The sequence below is a fragment of the Equus caballus genome, chromosome 1, assembly GCF_041296265.1.
Source record: "Equus caballus isolate H_3958 breed thoroughbred chromosome 1, TB-T2T, whole genome shotgun sequence".
NCBI lineage: Eukaryota > Metazoa > Chordata > Mammalia > Perissodactyla > Equidae > Equus > Equus caballus.
In genome coordinates, this window is record NC_091684.1 from 17,574,053 (window position 1) to 17,588,930 (window position 14,878).

A 14,878-nucleotide genomic window follows, 5' to 3' on the forward strand; every position below is an offset into this window, starting at 1 on the left:
ATGTACTGGGGAGTTTGGGGGAGAAGAATTTAAAAAAAAAAAAAAAAGACTGGCAACAGACATTAACTCGGGTGCCAATCTTCATTCAAAAAGAAAAAGAATTTTTTTTTTTTCTTTTTCCCTTTTTCTCCCAAAGCCCCCCGGACATAGTTGTATATTTTCTACTTGTGAGTCCCTCCAGCTGTGGCACGTGGGATGCCACCCCAGCATGGCCTGATGAGCGGTGCCACGTCCACAACCAGGATTTGAAGCGCCAAACCCTGGGCCGCCGAAGCAGAGCATTCAAACCCTACCACTTGGCCACGGGGCCAGCCCCCTTATCCTATATTTTTTAAATAAGTAAATCTCTCTCTGTTCTTTGGAAGACTTCTGAGAAACAGTGAAACTTATGAAGTAACAGTCTCCACAGATAGTTGGGCCTGCTGAGAAAGGAAACCAAAAACATTAAAATTGAATCCAACAGACCCTGATGGTACACCAAGAGTTAAATGACATCTTTTGCTTCTTACCCATTACCTATGCACCAGTCCATGTTCTTTTTCTGCTTTCCCTTTTCTCTCTCCCTTCTCCTCCCATTCTTAGTTGCACTTTTTCTATTTGGACAGAACACATTAACATTTGCATACTAGTCGTCTACCAACATCCCCACCCTTTAGTCTTAGCTCTAAAATTAAACACATGAAATGTTCTCCATCACTCCTTTACCTTAAGTGTCCCCACTGATCTCTTCATTAGATGAAGCTTATTCTCTAGGAGAAGAGTTGGCAAATTGCAGCCCGCAGGCCAAATCCAGCCCAACAACTGTTTTTATAAATCGAGTTTTATTGGAACACAGCCAAATTCATTCATTTATGTATTTTATTTGGCTGATTATGTACAGTTTCAATGGCGGAAGTGAGTAGTGACAACAGAGACTATATGGTTTACAAAGCCTAAATCATTTACTATCTAGACATTTACAAAAAAAGTCTGCACATTTCTACTCCAATAGATTTCTTAGGTAAGGGCATATATATACAGAATTACCTGAGTTTTATCGTGTTCAAACTGTTTTTTCTACACTCTTGACACTTGAAGGACAGTTTGGCAAGATATAAAACCCTTAGCCTATACTTGCTTTCCTTGAGTTTCTTGAAAAATTTGCTCCATGGTTGCCTTGATTTGTATGTTTCTTTTGAGAAATCTGATACTAATCTAATCTCTTGGGCTTGTAGGATATTTCATCTTTCTGCCTGAAGAGCCTGAGGATTATTTTCTTCATCTTTTAAGATACAATATTTTCATCAAGATGTCTCAAAACTGTTGCCGTGGGTGAATTTTATCAGGTACCCAACCCAAAAGCTCATAAAGAGAAGAATGAATAAGCAAATTGTGGTTCAGTCATACAATAAAATACAGTAATGCAAAGAAGTTAACTGCAGTAATACATAACAACATGGATGAACCTTGGTAATATAGTGGTGAATGAAATAAAAGAAAGCCTTAGAAAACTGCATTATTTCCTTTTTATAAAATGTAAAAACAAGTAAAACAATATGCCATATAAGCATAAATGTGCATGTGCTAAAGCTATTTTTTAAAACAAATACATGATAAGAAATTCTGGATTTCAGAAGAGTGGAGAGGCAGAAAACTTTTTTGAAATCCAATAAATTTTTGTAATGAACATGACTATATAAAGAGAAAACTTAAAGGAATACCACAAACAGTTACTTTTTTTAAATAAATATCCTCTCATCAGATACACTTTTGGAGGTGGTTTTGTTAGTAAGACATCATTACTACCATACTGATGACATAATAATCAAATAAAGTTGAGTTAGAGTAAATATAGAGAGAAAACTTAAAAGAATATTCAACGAATGGTTATCATTTTTAATAAACAGAAAGTAACAAACAGGCAAACAAGTGCCTCATAAAAAAACTAAAGTAGCTAATACTCTGGAAAAATGTAAAGCAAATATATCAATCTTTAACATTAAGAGAAAATAAAATGCTACAGATCACCACATAGTATTAAAATTAAAAATAGTTCAAGAATAATAGTAGTAGAAATGGACTGAAGGACCTACTACCATGCTATTCCAAAAGGATTGTATTTCTGCTGACATTTTCCTCCACTAATAAAGTATGAAGTCCTCTCACAAAACATCTTTCTCCCAACCTCCAGGATCCTAATACCTAAGTACATATGAAGGACCATTTAGGTAAAAAGTTATATTTGAATCTCTAAAGAACCAATAGTAGCTGCAATCAGCCTGGGTCCTAAGAAGAAACAGATGATATGCTCAATATGAGTAATTAAGAAAAAGACTATTTACAAAAATATGGCCCCAGCAATATCCCGGGACTATCACAGCAGGAAGCCTTTACTACCCTTTGGCCTGAAAAAAACAAGAGGAGGGAGTGGTTTCCAGAACTCATAGAGACTAGCTGTTGGGAGGAAACCTAACAGGTCGGCCTTCAGTAGGGCAACCCAACTAACCCAAGATGACTCAGCAGGGAGTGAGAAGAATAAACTGTCTCAACCTCACCCATCAACGCCTTCTGATCTACTGTTAGTGCCTCCCACTGGCTAACCCCAACTAAAAGCTGGAGGGCATGGGAGCAAGATGAAAATGGTGAAGGGCAGATCTAGAGAGACAAATGGAGAATATCAAGCACAGTGCCTATGAGTCACCAACAGAAAGAGAAAAATATGTACAGTATACAATTTAAATAATTTGGCTAATATACTTTAAACAACATTCAGGAAATACGTAGATTTACTTTTAAGGAATATTGCTGAAAACCCTATTCATTCATCCACAAATATTTATCAAGCATTTAATACATGACACTTGACTAGAAAGTACACACACAAAGAGGTATGCAGCAGGATTCCTGCTCTAAAATTAACTTCTTAGAAAAGGAATATAAATACAAAAAGAATACCTATAAAAAGCAGTATATATGTCATATTTATTTATAAACGGAGATACAGGAATTTAGAGGAAAATTAAGCCACTTCCAGAAAATAAAAAAGGTAGTAAATATAGCTATGGAATAATAAGAGTCTTTTCGTGATATATAATTACAAAGGCCACCTCCACTTTGTCACTTAAACAAAAGTTTATGGAGCCTTTACTGCAAAGCGATCCCTTCATTATGCATTTTCCTGATTTTTCCAATAATTTTGTGCATGAAGTTTGTTGGTTACTGTGTGTCACTCCTCAGCATTTGATAACCATACATCACTTTTAGTAGTTGTACTCTAGGGTGCCCTCATGAAAAATTTCCCTGCCAAATCTATTTGTATGTGCTCCATATAACTCTGCTTTTAAGTATTCTGCTGTTATACATCTACACACATTTTCATACAAATCCAAGCCACACTGAATGAAATACATCTTCAGCTAAACAATGGATTGATTTTGGAGACATAGCCCACAGAACTCATCAACTGACTAGAAGTTTAATAATTAAAGAAGGAAATTTCAGGTTATGTATCAATTCACAAAGACTGGGTAATTAAGATCCATCACCTCTGTGGTAGTTGGCTTTATAAATGGACTTTTTATGGCTGTCTTCTCAGGCCTGCATTACTTCTCAACTCCCCTAATAGTGTTACCTGTACTTTCCCAAATAAAATTCTTTCACTTGAATCCTTGTCCCATAGTCTGCTTCTGTGAAAATCCAAGCGTAAAAAGATCTTCTATTTCCTGCCAGCTGTTGCTAAGTTCTCTGCTCCCCTTTCCAGGCAAATTTCCTTGAAAAAGTTGACTCTGCCCATCGTTTCCAGTTCCACTCCTCTGACTCCTCCTTAAATCCAATCCAGTTCGGCTTTTACCCTACCACTACACAAAAACTATTCTTGTCAAATCACCAATAACCTGCGTGGTACCAAATTCAATAGTCAATCCTAAGTAATCATTTCACTTGACCCAACAGCAGAACAGCATTTGGCACAGTTGATTACTCTTCTGTTCGATAATCTTTCTTCACTTACCTTCTGGTTCACAGCACTCTCACTTGCTTATTTTCTTCTTCTCCCCACCTCTTAATTGGAACACCCTAGGGCTCAATCCTTTTCTTCTTTTTATCTATACCCATTTCCTTAATGATCTGATCCAGTCTCATGACTGTAAATCCCATCTATATCCCAAGAACTCCCAAATTTACATCTCCAGCCCAGAAATCTCTCTAGAACTACACACCCATCTATCCAACAGCCTCCTGGACATTTTCACTTCAATGTTTAATGGATAGCTCATACATAACATGTCCAAACTGAATTTCTGACCTTCAAACTCCCTGCACCTCAAACCTGCTTCAAAGTCTTCTACGTGTCAGTTGATAGCAACTTCATCTTTCCCATTGCTCAGGCCAAAAATCTTGAAATCATCCTTGATTCCTCTCTTTTATCTCAGACTCTACATCCAAACCTTCAGCAAATACTATTTGTTCTACTTTTAAAACATACAGGGCCAGCCCAGTGGTGCAGTGGTTGGGTTTACACCCTCTACTTCAGCGGCCTGGGGTTCTCAGGTTTGGATCCCAGGCACAGACCTACACGCCACTCATCAAGTCATGCTGTGGCAGCATCCCAAATGCAAAATAGAGGAAGATGGGCACAGATGTTGGCTCAGGGACAACCTTCCTCACCAAAAAAAAGAGAACAACAAAAAAACCCATATAAAACAAAAAGACTGATTCTCATCATTTCCAATACTAGCACCCTGGCCTAAGCCACAATCAATGCACAGACTACTGTAACAACTTCCTAACTGGCCTCCTTGCTTCTGTTCTTTCCTCCTAAGAGTTTATTCTCAACACAAAATCACATCATTGCTCTGTTCAAAATCTTGCAAGGTCTCTCCGTTTCACTGAGTGAAAAGCAAAGGCTATGCAAAAACCCAATGATCTTGCTCCTTAGTACTTCTCTAACCTTATCTGTTAACTTTTATTCTCCCATATCTCTTCTCCAGACTCCTTACGTTCCTTGAACATGTTCTGCACATTCTTGCCTTTCCGCTAGCTGTTCTCACTTCAGTGTTCTCACAGGGAACACTCTTTGCCCCAGATATCCAAATAGCAAACTCCACCTCCTTCAATTCTTTGCTCAGAATTCATCTTCTCACTGAGGCTTACACTCTGGCCTTCCTATTTTGTAACCACTTCACCCTCAGTATTCCCAATCTCCTTACCTTGCTCTATTTTTATAAAAACCTACTATCTTCTTACACATCACACAGTATGCATGCCTATTACTGTCTGTATCACCCTCCTAAAAATAAGTTCTGTAAAGGTAAGGAAAAATACCCAATGCAACATTTGCAAACATGCATTACTCCCTATGTCTGGAACCAAAAATGTACTCCTATAAGGTACGAGTCAGCCCAACGTTTGGAGGTACTCCTTAGCTCAACAGGTACTCTAAACCTCATAAAAGAGCAATGACAATCAACAGACTTTTAACTACAGTCTCAACAGTTAAAAAATACTTTCTAGTATCTTAGAATTTTTTAAAACATTAATGTCTAATGCTCACACTAAGAGAATTAAAGATAAGTTAATCAGATGGTTCCTTTGTTCTAAGTCATATTATTACAAAAATCTCAAAGAAGATTCATAATACTAAGCACAAAACCAGAAATACTTCACAATTATTCACATTATTATTAAAAGTTGAGTAAGTGGTCATTTGGAGTATGTTAACTGGGAGTTTTTGGTCTCCTTTTAGAATTTCTACATAATGATGAGATCAATACCCTTAGAGAATATTTCAAAGTAAATTTTTATCTAGTTAAATACCCTGTTTTCATGAATTACTATGCAACAATTTTAGTTTTCTGTTCAGTTACCCACACCACAATGCTGCTTAAAGAGGATAGTTCCTTCTTTAATAAAAAAACTTTTTTTTCTTGGCTTTCTAGAAGCTTTAAACATGTAAGGATGCTCAAAGCAAATCCAATCTGCATCTAAGTAGTCAATGCCATTAAAATCAGTCAGGAAAAAGGTGCCTAAAGTGACATTACAGTACAGTAATTCTCACTAAGATGAGGAAAAAAAGTTTTTTAACTCTCTCCATAGAAATAAGCACTCACTTATAACTAAGATGATAAATTATGCCATTACTTACATTCAAAGCAGCCCTATTTAATATGGTACCATTCTCTAAAGTAGCCCTTTGTCTATGTATATAGAACTTAATTATTCTGATAACATCTTTAAACTATATTTACCCATTGTTTTATGTTCTTTTCTTTGTAAGTACTTTTCAAAGTGAAAGTACTTACAGATCATTTTTTGACATCACATACAATAAAAGCAGCAAATTCAAAATGCATTAGGAGTAAATAAAGTAATAAGTTAATTTTATTATTAAGATAATTTTGCATAAAAATTGATGCTTTACTTCATACTTAAATAATTCACAGAATTTAATAACTAGTCATAATTCAGCTATTATTCTTACAAAACTCATAAACCATGTATTCTTCCTGTTTCCATCTTATACTACATTCATAAGTGCACCTGACAAGTAATGCAATTAATAAGACAAAAATCAAACCAAAAATACCCTGTTGAGGGGCCGGCCCCGTGGCTGAGTGGTTAAGTTCCCACGCTCCGCTTTGGCGGCCCAGGGTTTCACCAGTTCGGATCCTGGGCGCAGACATGGCACTGCTCATCAGGCCATGCTGAGGCGGCATCCCACATAGCACAACCAGAGGCACTCACAACTCGAATATACAACTATGTACTGGGGGACTTTGGGGCAAAGAAGAAGAAGAAAAAAAAAAGAAGAAGATTGGCAACAGACGTTAGCTCAGGTGCCAATCTTTAAAAAAAGAAAAATACCCTGTTGATAAATTTATTTATAAATAGTATTTTGGTTATAGAATAAGCCAAAAGAAACTCTACAGAAATAGTCAAAAATTTACCAAAACTACAATTGACATTCTGTAATCAAATTATTCCAAATGAAAGCAACAATCTACCAGCCAATGAATTTATCCGTTAACAACCTGTATCAACATTTACCACTCATAGAAGATTAGAAAAAGTCTGTTGTGCCTTCCTAGCCATCCCTGGAAAACATCACCACCACCATGTCTCATGGCTGAATGAGACCATCCTTCAAGAAAGGGAAACATGAAAAGAGTAAAATACATTCTGTGAACCACACAACTATATTCAGTGAGGAGGTGGGGTAGGGAGGGCATGAACCAATCAGCTGTCCCACAGATTTGGTTTTAATGGCCAATACTGAAGGCAAGCCCATGTAGGTATTGGATCAGGGAGCTTCTGTACAAAATAAGGATCCCTGGGGGTTATACCCTCAATGAAAAGGTGAGTTTTTGTTTACTCCACTCTGCAAAGGCAAAAGGAAAATGTCTATTTCAGCCTTGGTTCTACATGGAGGAAAAAAAAGTCTCCTCTGCGAACTTTTGGTCACAGACTAGACATCATGCGACTTTGGGGCATGAATTCATCCTACATAAAAGGTCCAAAAAAACCACACGCCAAAATTTTAATTTAATTTGAACCAGGGTTCCCAGGCCCTCAGAAGCACGCGCACTCTCTCTCTAGAGCAAGGGTAGACAGGCTAAGACCCCACAGCTAAATCTGGAGCAAAGCTATACTCATTTGTTTATGTATTGTCTGTGGCACTTTCACGCCACAACAGCAGAGTTGGTGAGTTGTGAGAGATAGCATACGGCCCACAAAGCCTAAAATATTTACTATCCGGCCCTTTATGGAAAAGATTGTGGAACCCCAGCATAAAATACTGATAATAATTTCAAATGTGTTTGAAACAAAACAAGATGAATTAAAGCAGCAGAAAACAGTAGCCTGTAAACTGGAGGTTGATCAAAGAGCGTAAGTACTAGTTAACTTTAGACTTAGTTAAGCATTCATTTTAAAACTTCAAAAAGTCAAAACCTATGTTTCAAGTACAAGCATGGTGACAGTTTAATTCTGAATCTTCCCATAGAAAACAATATGGAAAACGTGGGGGGGAAGTGGAAGAAAAAGAAAACTAAATTTCTGGAGAAACTGGGAATTAAAAAAAGCCACAAACTCCAAATCAGGCAAGAATATGCAAAAAGTGAAACCAAGAGAGCCAGACAGAGAAACTACATGAATGCAGAAAGGAGGACGAGAAACAAGGAGTATGCAAGAAGCCTAATGGAGGCAGGTCTCGATAACCACCACACTCAATTCCTACAAAAAATTGGGCCTCATCTCCCTGAACATAAGAAGAGCTATGATTAAAAACAAAAAGAAAAGACAACAGAGTGACTTTAAAAACTGTAAAACACATACAGAAAACATACAAAATCTAGATGGGATCAGAAAGCAAAGTCTAACTTCTCTTGTGTACGAGAGATAAATTTAAAACAAAGTGATTCTGAAAGATTAACAATAAAGAGATGGACAAAATTATACCAGGAAAATATTGACCTCCACCCCAAAAAAACACCAAGAGCCATAATATTAATATCAGACAAGGCAGAAATCAAGTCAAAAAACATTAAACAAGCAAAGCACTTTATAGCATTAAAAGATATAATTCACAATAAAGATATAACAGTTACGAATATCCATAATAGCAACTCCCATAAAGCATAAATTCCAGAATACACAAGGAGAAATAGGCAAAAATAAACTAATATTTTTAGACTTTAATTAATTTTCAAAGCATGATAAAGTACAAGAAATAATAAGGAACAAAAGACCTAAACAGTATAATCAATAAAGTAGATTTGATATATATATATATCAAACACCATATCTTGATATTATAGGATCTGTCTCCTTTTCAAGTGCCTATAGATAATTTATAAAGATTGGGCTGCAAAGAAAATCTCAATAAATTACAAAACATAGAAAGAATACCTACAACACTCCCTGAACACTATAATAAAAACAAAAATTAATCACGAAATCAAAAAACAAAACAACCTTTCTATATAAAACATTTTTATCTCTTGTTCAAACAACTCTTAGGCCCCTCTGAAAAACCAGAATGACTCAGCTACATTTGCTCCAAACTGTCATGAGTTTGTTATGACAATAATGTACGTAAGCAGGCTTATTCAATGGAGCCTTGCTTATTAACCAGTGCACTCCAAAATGTTCCCATCAGCAGAAGTTCTCCTTAGATTACTTCTATTTTCTCAGTAAAATAAGAAGTAAGCTCATCAGCTGAGAGTAACGATGGAGAAGGAAGTGTTGGGAGTTTGAAGAGAGGAGAATATATGAAACAGTCATCTTGGAGAGCTGGAAGAGAGATTGGTGATTATGAACTTAAAGCTGGATAAGGTTAGAAGTATGGACAAGAGAGTGAGAAAGAATGAAAAACTGACAGGAGGCTCAATGGACTAAAGGCTCTGGTAAGTCTGAAGCATTATCAGAGTTTGGGTACTAGAAGAAGTAAGCTGGAAAAATCAGTGGCACTTGAAGAGTAAGATACTTGAACTGAAAATTAGTGATTCATTGCAGGCACATAAGGTGAAGAATATGACAATGGGAGAGAGTGACTCAAGTAGGATGGAAAATAAGATGTTTGGAAGAGAGATCAAGAAATGAGAGGTCAGGTATTTGAAGAAGTGTTTTCTAAGTAGATACTGAAATCATCAAAACATCTGGTTAATGTATGTGGGAAATAGTGACAGTGAGCCAGAAGCTATATTCTTCAAAGAATAAAACACAGCGATGTGAGGAGAAAGAGAAGAGTCCAAGAAGGAGAAGCAATAAGTGGTTTGGTATGATGACATAAGATTCAAAGCTGAGTGATTTAAAGGAGGAAGGAAGGAAAACAGAGTGGAAATGGCAATAAGAAGCAAGGAGGATCCATATCCCACTTTCAGCCCAGCTGTACTGGGACATGGAAAAGAAACCAATCACTTGAAAGGACTGCAGGGGACACAGTGGAGCATTCAGAGGGCCAGTCTTCCTCCGAGCACACAAGCACTCTCTTGTTGCTGCTAAGGGTGATCTGTGAGTGAGTCTCCTCACTAAGACTGCACAAGGACTCCAAACAGTTGTACATAGTTGTCTATACACAAAAGAGACAAACACTTGAGTTCATAATTTGGCCAGAGCCAGAAACGGAGTATGTTCCTGAATCTAAATAGCAACCACAGGTTATATATGTTTGTAGCAAATTTAAAAAAAAAAAAAAAAGCTTACAACTGTTTGAAAATGTCATAAATAATTTTTAAAAAATGAACTACCAGAAAACAAAGAAGAGGATTTAAGACTACAGTACAGAAAGTCACGTGTAGATTGCCCCGGTCACCTTCACACACAGATAATAATCTCTTATAGAAGTCAACAGACTATCCTTGGGAAGCTTACTTTAAAAGAGTAGTACATACACAGAGATGTTGCAATAAGATTAGGAACAGAACTCTGGAAAATGAAAAATCCTGTAGTCATGGAATGCATAGTAAAGAGATTGGGTTAGTTTTAGCTGTTGGTTCAGAAGTAAAATCCAAAGAAACAGCACCATCTATTGGAATTTAAAAACATTCTCAATTCTTTGAAAAATGTGACTAGTATGCAATATTTCGCCACATTTGGCTAAGAAGATAAACTTAAATATTAAAGGACAAAATCTAACAAAATCAAAAAGCTTATATTAAAAAGTATTAATTCTTGGTTTATAATTTTGATGTCAAATAATTCCACATTTGACTAAATTTATATGAAGATTTTATTAAACATAAAAATATTCTCAACCAAGAAAGAAAAGAGTATAAAGTTACATTTTCAAAGTAACTCACAGATATGGTATTCCTGAATGCTGCTTGTATAACCATATATTGCAGAATATCCAAATATTATGATCATGACAACGTCTCTACTATCCAACTCCATAATATGTGCTGAATGTCCCTCCACAGCATACTGCTGACCATGTCCAAGCACAGTAGGAGATTTTGTACTCCATGACTGACTATGTATGTTAAAAATCCATAATTCATCTGTGACATTGCCATCATTTGTTTCAATTCTGCCTCCATACATATAGATGTTTTCCTGTAAATTAAAAACATATATTAATAAACAAAATAGTTATTTCTTAGCAATATAAAGTAATTAAAAATAAGGCTAACTTAAACATTAAATTTTAGTAATTGCTCACAACACACCTAATACATAGTCCTATTTGTAAAAAGTCAAATGGGAACACAAGAGTAATGATAATTAATGTTTTTACTTACAAGAAGAGGGGGAAAAAATCCATGCTTTCAAAAAGTTACTTTAAAATATTTTATTTAAAACATTCATACAGTCAATTAACTATACTTTTTTTATCCTAGTAGTTGAGTCCCCAGTTGTTATATTTAAATTTTACCATCTAGGTATACTGTTTTGTGCTATTCCCAGTCATTCACTGTTTTCATCAAGAACTGTTCACCAAAAAGGCAGACGACATTTGTGTGTTATGTGGAGTACATTTTTATTACCATTTCTCATGCCTCTGGGCAGATATTTTATAGCACTTATAAATTATACAAATGATTTCAATCACATATGATTGAAACAAATGACACATGAATGATATAAATCATTACTATTTCAACAACGTAGGAATAGAAAGGAATTTCTTCAACCTAATAAAGAGCATCTAAGAAAAACACACAGCTAATGTTATACTTAATGGTGAAAGACTAGATCTTTCCCACTAAGGTCAGGATCAAGACAAAGACGCCTGCTTTTGCCACTTCAACACTGTACTCAAGGTTTTAGCCAGAGAAAATAGGCAAAAACTAAATAAAGGCATCCAGATCGGAAAAGAAGTAAAATATTTCTATTTGTAGATGATACGAATTTTATACAGACCTGCCTAAGAAATCCAAGAAAAGAAAAAAAACAAGTAGAGCTAATAAAATGAGTTCAGCAACACTGCAGAATATAAGATCACTGTACAAAAAGTCTATTATATTTCTATACACTTGCAACAAACAATCCAAAAATGAAACTAAGTAAACAATTCAACTTACAAAAGCATCAAAAACAGTAAAATACTTAGGGATAAATTTAACAAAAGAAATTCCAAACTTATACTCTGAATACAAAACACTGTTGAAAGAAATTTTAAAAGATCTAAATGAATGGAAAGACATCCCACGTTTATGGGTCAGAAGATTTAATATTGTTAAGATGGCAATACTCTCCAAATTAATCTACAGATTCAAAGCAATCTCAATGAGAATCCCAGATGGCTTCTTTGTAGAAATTGACAAGTTGATTCCAAAATCCACATGGAATTGCAAGGGACCAGAATATCCAAACAATTTTGAAGAAGAAGTATAAAATTGGAGAACTCACACATCTCGATTTCAAAACTTACTATAAAGCAAAAGTAATCAACAAGCTGTGCTACGGCATAAAGACAGATATATAAATCAAGAGAACTAAGAGTCCAGAAATAAATCCATACATCCACGGCCAACTGATATCCGGCAAGAGTGCCAAGACCATTCTATAGGGAAAGATAGTCTCTTCAACATATGATGCTGAGAAAACTGGATAGCCACATCCAAAAGAATGAACTTGAATCCTTACTGCACACCACATACAAAACTTAACTCAAAATGAATCAAAGATCTAAATATAAAAACAAAAACTATGAAACTCTTAAAAGAAAACATGGGCTAAATCCATGACTTTGGATTTTCAATGGATTCTTAGATATAACACCAAAATCACAGCAACAAAAGAAAATAAAGATAAATTGGATTTAATCAAATTTAAAAAATTTGTGCTTCAAAAGACACCATCAAGAAAGTGAAAGTTCACAAAATGGAAGAAAATATTTGCAAGTCATACATCTGACAAGGGATTTGTATCTTGAATACATAATGAACTCTTATATCTCAATAATAAAAAAACAAATAATTTCAAAATGGGCAAAGGACTCAAATAGACATTTCTCCAAAGAAAATACACAGTCAATAAGCACATGAAAAGATACTCAACATCATTAGTCAACAGGAAAATGCAAATCAAAACACAAGATACCACTTCACATCCACTAAGATGGCTATAATCAAAAAGATACTAATGAGTGTTGGAAAGGATGTGTAGAAACTGGAAACCATATATGGCTGGTGGGAATGTAAAATGGTACAACTACTTTGGAAAACAGTCTAGAAGTTCCTCAAAAAAGTTAAATATAGAGTTACTGTTAGACCTAGCAATTCTAATCCTATGTATACACCCAAGAAAAATGAAAGCGTATGCCACAAAAACTTATACATGAATGTTCACAGCAGCATTATTCATAATAGCCAAAAGGTGGAAACAACTCAAATGTCCATCAACTAATGAATGGACAAACAAAATATAGTATTATCCATACCACAGAGTATTATTTAGCCGTAAAAATGAAGTTGATACATGCCACAGCATGCCAGTCAGAAGCCACAAAGTATACAATTTCATTTAACTGAAATGTCCAGAAAACATAAATCTATAGAAACAGGAAGAAGATTCATGATTGCTTGAGGCTGGGAGGATGATGAGGTTTGGGGTGATAGCTAAAGGGTACAGGGTTTCTTTGGGAAATGATGAAAATGTTCTAAAATTGATTACACAACTCTGCAATTTTGCACAAATCTGCAAGAGATGGTCGCACAACTCTGAATATATTAAAAACCATTCAATTGTACACTTTAAATGAGTGAACTGTATAGCATGTCAATTATATCTCAATAAAGTTACAAAAAAATGAAATTAAAAAAACTAAAATAAAACAAACGTATATATATTATATATACCTAGAGATTTTTATTTTATTTTTAAAACATGCATATGCATAGAAAAAAGAAGAGCGATAGTTTATTCTTTATATTACTCCTGTATCTTCCAAATTTTCTTAAGCACACAAAATATATAAATTTTGATTTGAGGGGTCTAGTCACAGACCACAATCTTTTTTGATTCAAAATAAAAACCAGTTAAGTAACCTATCATTTTAATCATGCTAAATCATAAATCCCACAAGTACATAAAAATAACTGATTACAATGCAATCCCTATCAAAATCCCAATTTTGCAGAAAGAGAAAAATCCATCCTAAAATTCATATGGATTCTTAATGTACCCTGAATAGGAAAACAAACTTGAAAAACAAGACCAAAGGTGGAGGTCTCACACTTCCTCGTTTCAAAACTTTCTACACAACCACAGTAATACAAACAGTATGGCACTGGCCTAAACACCAACACAGAACAAGGGAATAAAGAGCCAAGAAATAAACTCTCACACATGTGGTCAAAGGATTTTCAACAAGGGTCCCGAGACCACTCAATGGGGAAAAGACAGACTTTTTAACAAATGGTGCTGGGGAAACTGAATATCCACATGTAAAAGAACAAAAGTGGACCCTTACCTTTCACCATAAACAAAAATTAACTCAAAATGGACTAGACCTAAACATAAGAACTAAAACTTTAAAACTCTTAAAAGAAAACATAGGCAAAGTCTCTATGACACTGGATTTGGCAATAATTTCTTGGATATGAAACCAAAATCACAGGTGACAAAAGAAATAATAGATAAATTGGACGATGACAAAATTAAAAACTTTCGCACATCAAAGGACACTATCAACAGAGTGAAAAAACAGCCCACAGATGGGAGAAAACATTTGCAAATCATCTATCTGATTTGGGGTTAACATCCAGAATATATAAAGAATTCCTACAACTCAACAACAAAAAAACAAAAGACTTGACTGAAAAATGGGCAAAGGACTTGAATATACGTTCCTCCAGAGAAGGCATAAAAATAGTCAACAAGCACTTGAAAAGATGTTCAACGTCACTAATCATTAAGGAAACACAAATCAAAACCACAATAAGATACTGCTTCACAC

The 14,878-nt window shown here is 35.1% G+C and overlaps 1 protein-coding gene across 4 annotated transcripts in view; it reads right to left on the reverse strand.

Moving 5' to 3' along the window:
- The window catches only part of ATRNL1 (attractin like 1), a 740,103-nt gene that overhangs the window by 660,651 nt on the left and 64,574 nt on the right, over nucleotides 1-14,878 (reverse strand). For all 4 annotated transcript variants that reach the window (XM_070260546.1, XM_005602549.4, XM_070260536.1 and 1 more), the window contains exon 8: nucleotides 10,776-11,031. In XM_070260546.1, the coding sequence (XP_070116647.1) occupies nucleotides 10,776-11,031 (256 nt within the window). The remainder of the gene's footprint in view (nucleotides 1-10,775; nucleotides 11,032-14,878) is intronic.